The following is a 13435-nucleotide window of genomic DNA, read 5'->3' on the forward strand; positions in this document are numbered from 1 at the left end:
TTTACTTGTAAAAACATGTTTTATTTTTTAATTTTACACATGACCGCTATATTGTTGCAATTTTTTTGCAAATATTTTACAGACTGCAACGCCAATCACTGAGAACAATACCTGAGACAGTACTACTAGCTACATGTCACTTTAAAACAGATTCAAGTGTCTTGGAAATCTTGAAAAAGTAATAAAGTTTTGCTTATTTTTATGTGATTTAGACAGTTACATTTAGCTATTTTTTGCTTGTTTTAAACATTAGTTTTGACTCCACTAGATTCATTATGAAAGACACTACGATTACAGCAGCAATGTTAAGTTAGATCGCATGAGACATGCAGCTTTCAACATGGGCATATTTCTTCGGAACGTGGAAAAACTTCTGCATGCCCATCTGTTGTCTTTCGCAGTCGGTCACCATTGCCGCATAGTACCACTTCATAGCCATCTTCACGTTGCTTTCGAGTTGCTGTAGGGCTATATCCATCAGGTCCTTCTCCATCGCGTTCATGAAGGGGAAATCGTTCCTCTTGCAGATCCCCTTGCGGTTCAGGATCACGTCGATAGCGAGGTAGCTATAAGTGAACATTGTTTTTATGCTTTGAAAATTCTATGTACCTCCTAATACTGGTTATGTAGCCGCTAAAGATAACAAAATTGAGAAGCAAGATATTTCAGATGTGTAGTTTATTTTTAATTAATACCTAAGAGTTCTATTGAATATTAAAATTGGCGGCAGTTGATGTTTACACTGAAAATAATCTTAGTTATTTCCTAGTTATAATAAGATGATGCTTAGTTCAATTTAAAATACCTTTAAATAAGAAATAGTGAAGTAAAACACGATGATCATAGTAAAATATCAATTTATTTCAACTTCACTGAAATATCACAATCAACAATAATATTTAAAAATTACGCCACAACACAAAATTTAAAATACATTCACATGGCTGCATAGGCACAATCATTTAATCTATCGTATGGCTTATATTTGAAGAAATACATCTGTTTCGCGTCCATTTTACTGCTTGCGATACAGTATTTGTAGTTCCAGTCTTCAGCCAGTTTCTGTTTCTCATAAATGTCGTTGAGACAGCAGTCCATGAGCGTGGCCTCGTAGTCATTCATGTAGGGAAGACCCAAGTTCCTCCAGATACCAGTCCCACTGATCTCCACGGGGTTGGCCATATATCTGGAGGCAGAAGAGCTTGTTGTATCCTTTTGATGGTTATTTAAACAAACACTGACACGTCACAATACACAGCAATCGTTATTAGTTTGATGGATGTGGATCACTTTTTTAATTTTTTAATATTGACGATAAACAAAAACTATTTTGCAAACAATAAATATAATTGGTACTCAAGCTTTTCAATAAATAAAATAAAGTAAAAAAATGTACACATGTAACGTTAGTTATGGAAACAGGTTAAAATGAAATTAAACAATAATCACCTGACTGGAGAAATGACCTGCGAAGAATCTGTTTCAACGAAACCTGTGACCTTTGGCAAATCTTGACATAAAAGAGCATAAGCTACTTTTGAAACTAGTCCAGCTAAGGCGTGGGCTTCGCTCAGGTCGCCTCCGAGGATGCATCTACCTTCAGTCCTTGCTATCGCAGACGACGCCGTACGAAGGGTAGTTGTCATCATTTCTGCATTATTCTGGGAACGATACATGTATTTCGCTAAAGATTCACCAAATCTGTTGGTGATCTTTTTTTTTAAAGAGGATTAAGGCTTTTTCAAGGATTTTTAATTTTAGTGCTGGTGATTGAAAAGTGGTCGAGTTGAAGGTATTTTTCGATAACTATTAGAAACCAGTTTTTTGTGTAGATCTGAATTTTGCGATATGCTTTGTGCTGTTTAGTCACTTAAAACCGGATGGAACAGCTATTGCACGTCAGTGTCGGCTGGTCAAAAACATTATTCAAAAAGATCACCTTCGCAAAGTCGAAGAATTCTACCGCCTTAGAAAATAGTGGTACTAGAGATTCTCCTTCAGTGCCGCCGACGCAAGGTACCCTGGTGTACCGGGGCTCAAGGCAAAGCGCACGAGCCGCCAGGGTGCTGGCTCGCATCTCTGGGACCGCCAGCGACCCCATCAGTTTTCGAGGATCGTACCAATTAGTCTCTTTCAATGTCTGTGAAAATGATTATTAAGATGAAGAATCGTTTATGCGCAGCGCAGGAAATCTACCATATTGTGTCGCTAGTAGATGTGGTTTGAGAGAAAATGTTGGTAGAAGATCGCTGTCGAGATGCAAGTGTCCAGCTTGTTGTCTGTGATGCCGATAACAATAAAACATTGAAATTATTATTCAAACTGATTTCGGGAGAATCAATATTAAAATGGGTATAATCAAAATAGTTTTACTTTTATTGGAACCGGTGACAATTTAAAAATTTCAAAAGTTTTATTATGCAGCATAGATGAATAATTTAATGAAAATTCTTAAATTATAAGAATAGTGGCTTCATTATTTTATGATACTTATTTAAGTACTTATAAAGAAGTTATGGTGTCTAGACAATATTAATAAACGAGGTATAAACGCTTCTTCGTCATACAAATGCATCGTAAAACTAAAGCTAATTACGTCCGAGCGCAGAGCGTCGACTCTATTTACCAAGTCTTTGCTCCAAACAAGAAAACTGAATAGCAATAAAGTACACAAAAACAACGTTTGTTTTTTATGAACGCCCAGCGGATCTGATGAAAAAGAAAGGTTAATTTACCGAGAAGCCCTTGAATTATTGAAGCCTTTGCGAAAACAAAAGTTAAAAAGTCGTAGGGTAAAAGATGAAGGCCGTTGTTACTAAAAGCAAGAATATTGAACCCAACTAATAATAGTATTAGTCAATGTGGTTTGATAGTATTCACTATACCTAATTCATTTATCCATGTTCTATATTTGCTCCAGTTGGTAATGTTCTGAGATTTGAGATTATATATTACCCCACTGATCTCAAAATAATGAAATCTCTAGGTAAAGCCAAGCCTAAGTGTAAGGTTTCCTCCTGTGATTTGTTCTTTCCTTTATTTAATAATATTCCATGTATTTAGCATAATTGTGGAATATGCGCAGTGAATAATAAATTACCCCGTATAAAAAATCTCAATGCTCTTTTTAGTTATTGTACTTTAGTCTTACTCCAGGCGGGGAGAGGCTGGTGTACTGAGATACAGGCTCTGCTTAGTTTAGGCACCAATCTTCTTTTATTGAAACCTATGTACAATGTAACATATCTAGATTATACTATCTTAGAGAAAATAAAGAATATTTGATTTGATTTGATTTGAAAAAGATTACAATAAACTGCCATTTAAATCGATATGCTCTTTTCAATATTCTGTCAAGTTAGCGATGCAAGAATAATTTTAACTGTTGCAAATTATTTCGCAAACGTTAGAAAGTCGCAGAATTCGCAAAATCAAATTTCTGTGGCGAAAGCAAACAAAGAAATAGCCTACGAGACCGCACGAATGCCAAACAGTTCAGAGGAGAGTAGTCAAGCGTGAACAGTTCTTTTACAGTTTCAACTAGATCAGTTGGTCGATATTTTTTACCGTGAGAAAAATGTGATAATGGAACAAATAAGTAATTATATCAGATAAAAGAAATGAAGCTAGCAGCTATCATTAGCAAACCCAAGTCTGTTATGTAAGGGGAATGCATAAGTACAAGTCCTTGACGACAAAAATGTCCTTATCTGATTCTTTGTACTTGTACTGTATAATAATCCAAGCCAAGTACTTCAGATTGATGTATAGAAAACATTTTATTAGAACCATTGGTCATAAAAGCAAGGTTTCACAATTATCTTGAAAAGGACAGATATATTCAAAAGGGACTTTTTATTTGCTTCACATTTAATTTTATGGTATTTAATTTTCTTGTGACACAAACATGTTCAGACACAAATATTTACAATTTTCATTCATTTTTAGTTTATCTATTTATTTCTTCAGATTACAATCATACGCACCAAAGAGACACATAATGAGGCTCCTAAAGTTTCCAGTAGCCATTTCAGGAGTTACAAGTAGCTTCGTTGGCGAAATAACGTAATTTCGAGCAAGATTGGGCGCCGTCCCGTGGGCTAAATGTAAAATATTTATCACTTATGGCGAGCCGGATTCTGTTACGGAATGGGAATATCTTGCTGAATGGAAATATCTATTTTGCTGCTGACTTATTCCAGAAACCTTCCACGTTGAATCTTTTCTCTGGTATATATTAAATTCAGCGGCATGCAAGTAAGTACAAAGTTAGTGTGGTAATTCTAAGAACTAATATAGTCTGTTACAATCTTTCGCCTTAGTTTTTTCTTTAGTTTTCCAGTACGCAACTATTGCCTTCGTGCCACGTTGATACGCTTCTGTATACTTAATCTCATTTAATAACATGCTTTAATAAAGGATTTAGACATCGATAGAGGCCCTAGTATTATAAAAAACAATCTCGTGGTTATCATGTCATCAAATGTACAAAATCAGAATCGAAGTAGCTGCCATCGATCTTAAATATGGTTTAACGAGCCATATGCTAACCATTAGCAGCTTGGTCATCAGATATTATTAGATCATAAAATTCTAATAGCTGGTATCAGTAATAGCTGTTGTATAGTTTTTAAATAATAAGCTATGTGTCGTTTGATACTTCGTGATTATAATAATGCTCATTAACATCATACTTGGGTGTCTAAATTCGATAAATTAGGTATGGTGTGTAAGCAAAGCACTGTAAATTTTTATATTTTTTTGTTAAATAATTATCTAATAACGATTACAATTAAAATGACTATTTTTTTAAAAATTAAGTTATTTACAATTCTATTTTTCAAGTTCAAGTTCAAGCATAAAATTTTCACATAATTTGAAATTGTATAAGCTGAGGTAAGTAAAAAAACTTGAAGCTCGCTCTTGAGATGCAAGACTGCGACCCAATTTCAGAAAGACTGCTTTATGCTGCACATATTATTCATCTGGCGAGAGTATAATACGAACTGTAAAGTGTTCTCATCTCGACAACAGGGGAAGTATTCTTAAATCATATACCTACAGATTGGTTTAATTTATGCGCTATAGTTTCGGGAGTTCATTTCACACATAATTAATCAAAAAGACCTAATTCTCCGTACTCTTCAGTTCATAACTACGTGCCATGTATGAAACATTTCAAGAAGATTTGGTTGAGTAGGTGCTCTCTGAAGAAATACTTTCGCATTTTCAATACATGAAAGGAAAATGGATCCGATGCTGCTTAACGTACCCACGAAGGGCACGAGATACCTATATTGTCCTATATTGATTTCTCATTTCGCTACCTTAGCATTTTATTAACGTTGTACGATAATGAGCAATCATTATCGCGAAATTATTATTATGATTATAAGGTTATTCTATAGCTGTTTGTTGAATTCGATAGTGTAACAAAGAAAGCCTTTGCACACATCTCATTCTTATAACATCGTATATTAGTACCAAAATTACCTACATTTTTAGATATATTTAGAGACAAATTATGAGAAAGTGTTGACTATCGACTAATTTGAATTACTTTAGCAGTATAGGTTAGACTCCGTTGGAGTACATACTGCTACGAATTCTTCCTAATGTTACAAATGCGAAAGCACATCTTTATACTTTTCTACTCAAACAATCTTGTTGGAATTTTACATACCGTGTATTTATCATACATGTCATTACCTATAAAAGGAAAAAATTGTAGGGTACTTACTATTCATTCCAGAAACAAGAATTGAGCTAATCCTTTGAAAATTACGTCACGTAGTAAATAAATTACAAAAATATGTATAACCTCAGCGACTAAAGGCACCATGCACTCTATGGGCGTCGCGCATACAATAATGAATGCTCTGGGGCACTCGTGCGCAATCGCAGTCGCGTACCGCTTCACTATCGGCGCCTGATAGTTGAACCGGCGCTCCGGTGGCATGTCCACGTTCACGTAGCCGCTCTCCAGCATCAGCACAATGTCCGTATTCTGGCGGGAAAATCGGAGAAGGGATTACGGATTGAAAGGCTATCTATCATGAGTGGAAGTCAGTATCAACGTGTTCGCGGGAAAATCTGAAAAGGGATTACGGATTAAAAAGCTATTTAATCAGAGGCCTGAACCTACGAGTTGAGATATATTAGTTTAGTTCCTATTTTTCCTCGTTCTTCACCTTTTCTACACTTTTGAAATGTTGCCAAAGTATGTTCTTCTCTCTTGATTCTTAGTTTGGTTATCTGAAGCTTAAATACCTTGTAATATAATTAAAATAAAGGTGACAAAATTTCCAAAACTTGAGCTATTTAATAAACAAACTATTGAATTGTTAAACTACTTGTACTCTTTGTGCGACTGTAAAGGACATTTGTTCAGTATACAATGGGTCGCAGACAGATTGGCGCCGTTGTTAGTCTCGAAGCGAGCCAGAACAAAGAGTTGCGTAAGGTGTGTGAAACTTTATAATTCCTTTAACCTTTGTGTAATATCTACAGATATTTTATATTTAGATCTAGTTTTTCTGATATATCCACTGTCTATTTGAATGAACGGATTAACTTCTTATTGTACAGTACACCGTTATAATTTAGAACAGAAAATACCTATAATACCTATTTTATATAATAAGTACAATTGGAGGTTTTATTGTTAAAAGAGATTTCATTGACACAAAAGGTTGGAAACATTGTATAAAGTATTTCACATTTGTAGTGAAGTGTTATCTGATCGTATAATAATTTTCCACAATTTACTACATAAATTCAATAACATTGAGTGAAAATATCAAAGTTTGTCAAAATCGTAAGAAAAACAGTCGTAGTATTCAAACGTTTATGGCACATTTTTTGCGGCCGGAGGGCTGTATCGATTGGCGAGGTCGCCACCCTTACGTCTGCAAATGCCATGCATGGGAAATAACGGCAATCCACCTTGATTTACAGTCTTTTGTCAGATTCACGCCTTTTCGTCATTTTGATTAGATTTCTAATACAATTCTGTGTAGGTCGTTTAAATTTTGTTTGGAAAATACTGCGTCTAAATGTTGTTGAAATGTTTTTGTCCTTGCGGAAAATATGTGGCAGATCACTTAAAAGAGCATTAAAATATCGTATATCTATTACGCTTAATATACCAAAACTAACATTATCTAAAACTAAAATAACATTCCAACAGTTTGTACATGTGAATCTGAAAAATATAATACTAGAGTCCGTACAATGACAAGTGCCGCAGACGTGGCGCTACTGTCACTGAAAATTACAGCGTTGCCTATCTGTTATTGATAGTTCCTCATATTGCCACGGGACTTGTTTCGTGGCACGGTCTCTAATAACTATTGACCCAATCAGTACCTGAAAAACGATAATGAAAGGGTTTAGGAAACGAACAAGGTAGCTATACCTGCAAGCAACGCTCCAACTCAAAGCAAGCGCAGCTGAACGCTTGCACTCGGCAATTGGTATCAATATGCTGCAGATCCTGAACGACCTTCTGCAGGTCTCTGTTGCAACATGAACACTGAGTGTCCTTCGCTTCGTATAAACGTAGCCTGTAAATTATCAAGGGTCAAGTATTTATTATTCTCATTAGAAGACATCATTTACCTATATTGACGACTTATTGAAGTTGACAAAGACTTAAAAATGATCTCGTCTACATAGACGAGATAATTTTTACTGGTAATTGCTTACATAAGCATTTACCAGTTATTAACTCATAACGGACAACCATTATATTGGGTATTGCATTATTACCTTACAGGATTGCATTATTACCTTACAGGATTACAGTATTACCTTACAGGATTACAGTATTACAGTATTACCTTACAGGATTAATTATCTGCCTTTAAACCGCGAACCATTACATACTGGCTAAACATAGCTCTTGAATAAATAAATCTCATTGGTTGAGATAAATTGGATCTCAACCCGTGTACCTTAAGATTATTCTTAGGCCGAAGTGACGGGAATCCGATTTCCGATATTCCATTTTTTTTTATTAGATTCATTTTTCGAAGCTGTTCCTTTCTTATTATTAACGCCATTAGCGCTTTACACGTTCAAAAGAATTTTGTTGACGACAGTTTGAAATCCTTTTTCTTTTTTAGTTATTTCGTAAACATTTTCCTATTTCACGAAGAGTCGATTAATTTGTTGTTCAAAATTATTCCGATCGAACTTAAATTTAAGATTTTAGCAACGATAGATAAACATTATTTATAAGGTATTCTATCGACGACAAGAAGCTTCTTCATTTTCACATTGGCTGGTGTTCAACAATAAATGGTAGGTATGTGATAAACAAAATGATGCGAGATTAACTGTCAATGAAATAGGACGACTAAGGCTAAATTAACGTAGCTAAATTGGATGTGATTACTTCTTCGTCATTTGAATTTAAATAATTACATAATACGAGTATTAGGTATACTTATTCAAATAGGAATTCCAAATATGTACATTTCTGTATAGCCAAAGCATATTGAAATATACATAATGTATTTTTTCATAACGTTTTGCATTATGATGTTATCGAAGAAAGTGTGAGAAAAACAAGTGCTACATTTCTCGTGTTTGGTGTTTTGTGTCCAGACTCTGGACGCTCGTAAAATCCTGCCTTATACGTTTGCTTGAATGATCCATATAATGGCATGTCTGAGACCGTATTACAAATTGATGAAGGTCCGAGGATTATTTGCCAAAGAATAATTTTTTTTAGCTATTCGCGTATGTGTCTACAGGCTTCAATGCATGCAATGCATTGTTTTTAATATCTGCTCAATAATTAGAATTGGTTCTTCGTATGCTATGTATTATGATAGGTATGTTGGCTTGACATAAGCCAAAGGGTACATTACTGACATAAGTACATAAATCAGAATATTTTGTCCAATATTCAGGAAATTTCTCGGAAAACCGAGAAAATTGAGACCGAGCCAGACGCAGCGGTACTTTATCATAAGGTTATATGTATTTTCCGTCTTCCTTTGGTTGTTTTATCGTGTTTGAGCTGACATGATGTTGCATTGACCACAGATTTATATTGACAATAAAATTATTTCATCTCAACATTTTTATAATCTGTGTTTTATAGATATTTCATTATTTTCATCACAAACTACTACGTACCATAAAGAATTTCTGTAGCAGCAGTGGTAAGTATCAATAAAATGTAAGAATTGCGTAGAAAGACGTTAAAATGTTTCTAGACTATATATAAACTGTTCCCAATGAATGGATATAAAAGTCTTCAATAAACAAAGATGACATCGAAGCTTTTATAATATATGTTTTTGACAAACATTCAGAAAACAACAACTGTAACTATTAGACAAACACAAATGAATAATAACTGATATATGTACGTGCGCAAACAAAAAACCATTATAACTCTATTGATTTAGCAATGCTTTATAAAAACCTTCTCTTTCCTTTCTCGAATCTGCTGGAAGAGATTTATTTAGAAATAAGCCGCACCTATGCTACAAATATTTACCTATTCCATACAGAATTATTCTATGTTATATTTCGTGTACATAAACTTGTAAATAAATAAAATACTGAAATACAAATTTTACTGACTCGCAACAGAAGGGAGGTAGAACTCCCTAGGGGAGTAAGTCTGTAGTCATGTTTTATGGCCTATTGAGCGGCTGCGACCAAATGCCAACATAACAAGCTATTAATGACATTGTGGTATTTTGATTTGAAGCGATGGTGGTATAATGGTTAAGACGCTCGCCTGTAAAACGTAAGGTCCCAGGTTCAAATCCTACTCGTGCCACGTGGGTTTGTATACCAATCTGACACATGTATAAATGTTATCACCACTTGCTTCTGGTGAAGGAAAACCTCGTGAGGAAACGGAGAAGGCAATGGCAAGCCACTCCATTAATAGTACCAAATCGTTGTGTGTGTTTAATTCTACGTAATGACCAGACCCTCAGCCATGAAGAATAAGACTATAAAGAGAGATATTTTGATAGAAAATGGTAAAACGTGTCACATTGGCAATAAAAATATATTCGCAATCGTGTGGCGCTTAGGACCGAGAAATAGAATGTTGTCTATATTTCTTATTTAATAATAACAATTTATTAGGTGAAACATATATTTATATTCTAAATAAATAAAATAATTAAAAAACGAGACGAAAATATTTAAGTACAACAAAACGATCTGTGGCATTATAAATTTAATTAATTTTGCATGTACACATTCAATTAACATACAAAGCGATAATCTGTCAACGAAGTGCCTGTTCGATTAAATTTTCGAAATGGATGAAGCGACAATCATTCGATATTAATTTATTCTCGATAGCTTTTATAAAATGAACAAGACTTGTCGAACCATTGTGGTGCGGGTTCGTTAAAAATGGAAACATTGAATGCTCCATTGGCTCGAACTGATGAGTGACGCAAGAGGTTAACAAAATAATTAAGCGTATCATAGCGACGTACCCTATTTTGATTTAAATTGACTAGATACAATTCTTTCACTAACAATAAAAAATAAAATTCGCACAATTGTGAATTGTGCGAATAATGTAGTAAATTTAAATGAGGTTAACAAACTTAATAGTGCAACAGAGCCAAGTTCAGGATAAAACAAGTTGCAGAAATGCGACGCTAATCAGAATACTAAGGGTAAACAATGGCCTAAATATACACCTAAATAAAAGGGTAATAATTTCAATAAACAAATCAATACATATAATAAAACAGTAGAAAAAAAACCTGTACATTGAATATATTTACATAAAAACAAAATTAGGCGATAGAGTTATGACTCTATTAGTATATCTCAGTTTTTTTTTCAAATTCTTTCTCTGTTACTATGGTAACAAAGAAAGAATTTGAAAAAAAAACTCTGTTTTTGTTTGTATGTCTGTCTGTTTGTACACGCTAATCTTCGGAACTACTGGACAGATTTGAATTTGAATGAACTTTTTTGTTATATAGCTATTAAGCCTGGGCATAATATGAAAATTGGAATACCTGATGGAGAACAATGATGGTACAGCTAAACTATAGGAAATATAGAAATTACGCCTTAACAAAAGGTGTTCGGCTTGATGAGCAATTTCTGTTAAGATATCAAAATCGAAGATCTGGAACACCTGATGTAGACCCATGATGGTCTAGTGAAACTATAGGAAATATGGAAATGATGCCTGAACAAAAGTTGTTCAGCCCTATGAGCATTTCCTAGTGTTGTATAAATATAGAAGATCTGGAACACCTGCGCAAGAGTCAAAAACTATAGGAAATATATATTTCAGTCGTATAAGCTTTTTCTGTCTAGGTATCGTTATCGGTCGCTTTGCCTGTACAGTTAAATTTCTCTAAAAATGTTGACTCCTTACCAAAAATTGTTCGGCCACGCGAACGAAGTCGCGGGCATCAGCTAGTTTTTAATATAAAAGACAAAGCAAGTTTTTAATATAAAAGAGAAATTCATGAATAACTTTATTCTTAGTAGTAATAGTAGTAGTTGATATTTCAACTACGACACCATTTACTTAGTGGGGGAAATAATGTAACGTCCGAGACGAACGGTCCCCCAGGGTAGAGAATGGCCGATTTTATGCCCCGTATCTTGTGACGTCACGAACCGCTGACCAGGGAACATCACACTTAAGGACGTTCGAGGCCTTTGTGATTTTCTATTTATTTTTCTATTACATCGTTTACGATAATGTACTTTTAAGTATCTGAGAAAATTTTTGATATTCTCATGATCTAAATCTTCTTTCATGACACTGTCATAAGCTAAATTCACTGACTTCACTGAATTTAGCTTTATTTTAATCTAATCGAATAAGATTTAGTCAATAAAGTAATATCTTGTTTCCCAATAACAAAAATTTCGTATGCCTACTTCAATGTGGGTTTTTGAATGTGAGTGTGAGTATAGAATTCTGCTTGAATATTAAAACAGGCGGCACCGTAAATAGGGTTAGTATCCTCATAAAGCTTAATTATGCTTTCCAATTAGGAGATAGCCTAGAAAAAATAGGGCGTTCCGCAGCAGGGTATCTAATAATATTATATTTCTGAAATAATGACACCATAATTATTATACGTAGGCATACTATTGACAGGTACAAACTGTCGATCAGTATAACACTGAGCCGTTACATATTGTGAAGCGAACGCACCATATGTTTTCTTTATATAAATGTATGTAAAAGTAATTGAATGAGAGCTTTGGAAAAAATATAAATAACTCACTTCTTGATACAAGGGCACTGTTTCAGTAACAAAGCCACATATTGCCCAATGGACGTGTCAGCACCAAGGATGGAGACTTGGACCCCTGGTCGCACTGGAGGCAATGTTGGCACCGGCTTTACTGGAGCCGGCAATGCTTTCGGTGGTTCTGGCTGTTCTTCTTCCTCTTTCTCTTTTTCTTTTTGTTTTAATGCACTGCACTGTATTTTCCGAAATGGTGCTAATAAAAACGACAATTTTAAAAACGTCAATATAATCCATTTTTCTTCCTAATTCCTCCAGAAGAGTTGTGTTTTCTCATTTCTCGATCGAAATATAGGAACCTAATTTAAATTTGATTCGACTGAACGAGTGAAAGTCCCTAACTATTTCAACCATTACTTTTTACTGAAACTAATAATATAGAAAAAGTTTTCTACAATTACATGTTACATCAGATGTGCACTGAAGAACAAGTTAATAAGGATGATGATAACACAATATCTGCGGAAGTAATCTAACTCGCAGCATTGTTAGAAGGATGTCGTAGATAGAGGAATTTATCTACGTATAGAATTTCTAGGGTTTCCTCGAGATAACTCGAGAGACTGAAGTATAAAAGTTGGTTTGAGGGAAAAAAAACAATACTCACTTCCAAAATTGGTACCTCCTTCAATAACTTTCATTTTGATTCTATGAAGAAATCCAACCTTTTTCTTTTTCTTCCTTTCAGATGCGTGTGGACACTTAGGATCCGTTTCAGGTGGAATGTCTGCTAATGCTCTTCTACAGCTATCATCGCCTTCCTTTGAATACCAGCGAACTGTGGGTACATCTGTTATACAAGCCAATTTTGCCATATCTACCAGCAAAGACCTCATCTTTCTGGATACGTTTATCATACGCAAGGCCATCTTTATTCTTATTCTAGGATTGTTCTTAGTGAAAAATGTTGCTGTCGCAAAATAATAAATTTAACTTGTAATTTTATAGTAATTTTTTAAATTAAATTTTATTTTATTAATTCCAATGTCATTGTGGTTGAAGAATTTTATGACTTGTTAAATGACAAGAAACAATAGATCATAAAATATATGAATATTGTCTGCCAGTTTGATTTAAGTAATAAGTATCTTCTTATTTAAAATAATGTAGTCAAATGATGCGGTGGTGGTGTAATGGTTAAGACGCCCGCCTGTGGA

At 34.4% G+C, this 13435-nt stretch overlaps 2 protein-coding genes across 3 annotated transcripts in view; both read right to left on the minus strand.

Moving 5' to 3' along the window:
- Positions 1-13298, minus strand: LOC128675280 (malate dehydrogenase, mitochondrial-like). 2 transcript variants are annotated; one of them, XM_053754585.2, is made up of 7 exons: positions 12886-13297; positions 12255-12474; positions 7418-7565; positions 5822-6007; positions 1940-2140; positions 1450-1661; positions 1-566 (listed from the first exon to the last, which is right to left on the minus strand). In XM_053754585.2, the coding sequence occupies exons 1-7, from the start codon at positions 13145-13147 to the stop codon at positions 311-313; spliced, it is 1485 nt and encodes a 494-aa protein (XP_053610560.1). In that variant the 5' UTR covers positions 13148-13297; the 3' UTR covers positions 1-310. The 2 variants fall into 2 exon arrangements, with proteins under 2 accessions (XP_053610560.1, XP_053610561.1); XM_053754586.2 differs by lacking the exon at positions 1-566 and adding an exon at positions 841-1186 and having other exon boundaries at positions 12886-13298.
- The window catches only part of LOC128675281 (uncharacterized protein), a 47652-nt gene that overhangs the window by 18195 nt on the left and 16022 nt on the right, over positions 1-13435 (minus strand). The window lies entirely within an intron of this gene.

This window comes from Plodia interpunctella, chromosome 14 (genome assembly GCF_027563975.2).
Source record: "Plodia interpunctella isolate USDA-ARS_2022_Savannah chromosome 14, ilPloInte3.2, whole genome shotgun sequence".
NCBI lineage: Eukaryota > Metazoa > Arthropoda > Insecta > Lepidoptera > Pyralidae > Plodia > Plodia interpunctella.

Excerpts from the sequence above, each read along its gene's own strand:
- LOC128675280 (XM_053754585.2), bottom strand. The coding sequence starts at position 13,147 with ATGGCCTTGCGTATGATAAACGTATCCAGAAAGATGAGGTCTTTGCTG. Across the intron at positions 6,008-7,417 it reads AGTTGGAGCGTTGCTTGCAG|AATACGGACATTGTGCTGAT; the intron begins GTATAGCTACCT and ends TTTTCCCGCCAG. Across the intron at positions 1,662-1,939 it reads AATTCTTCGACTTTGCGAAG|AATAATGCAGAAATGATGAC; the intron begins GTGATCTTTTTG and ends TATCGTTCCCAG.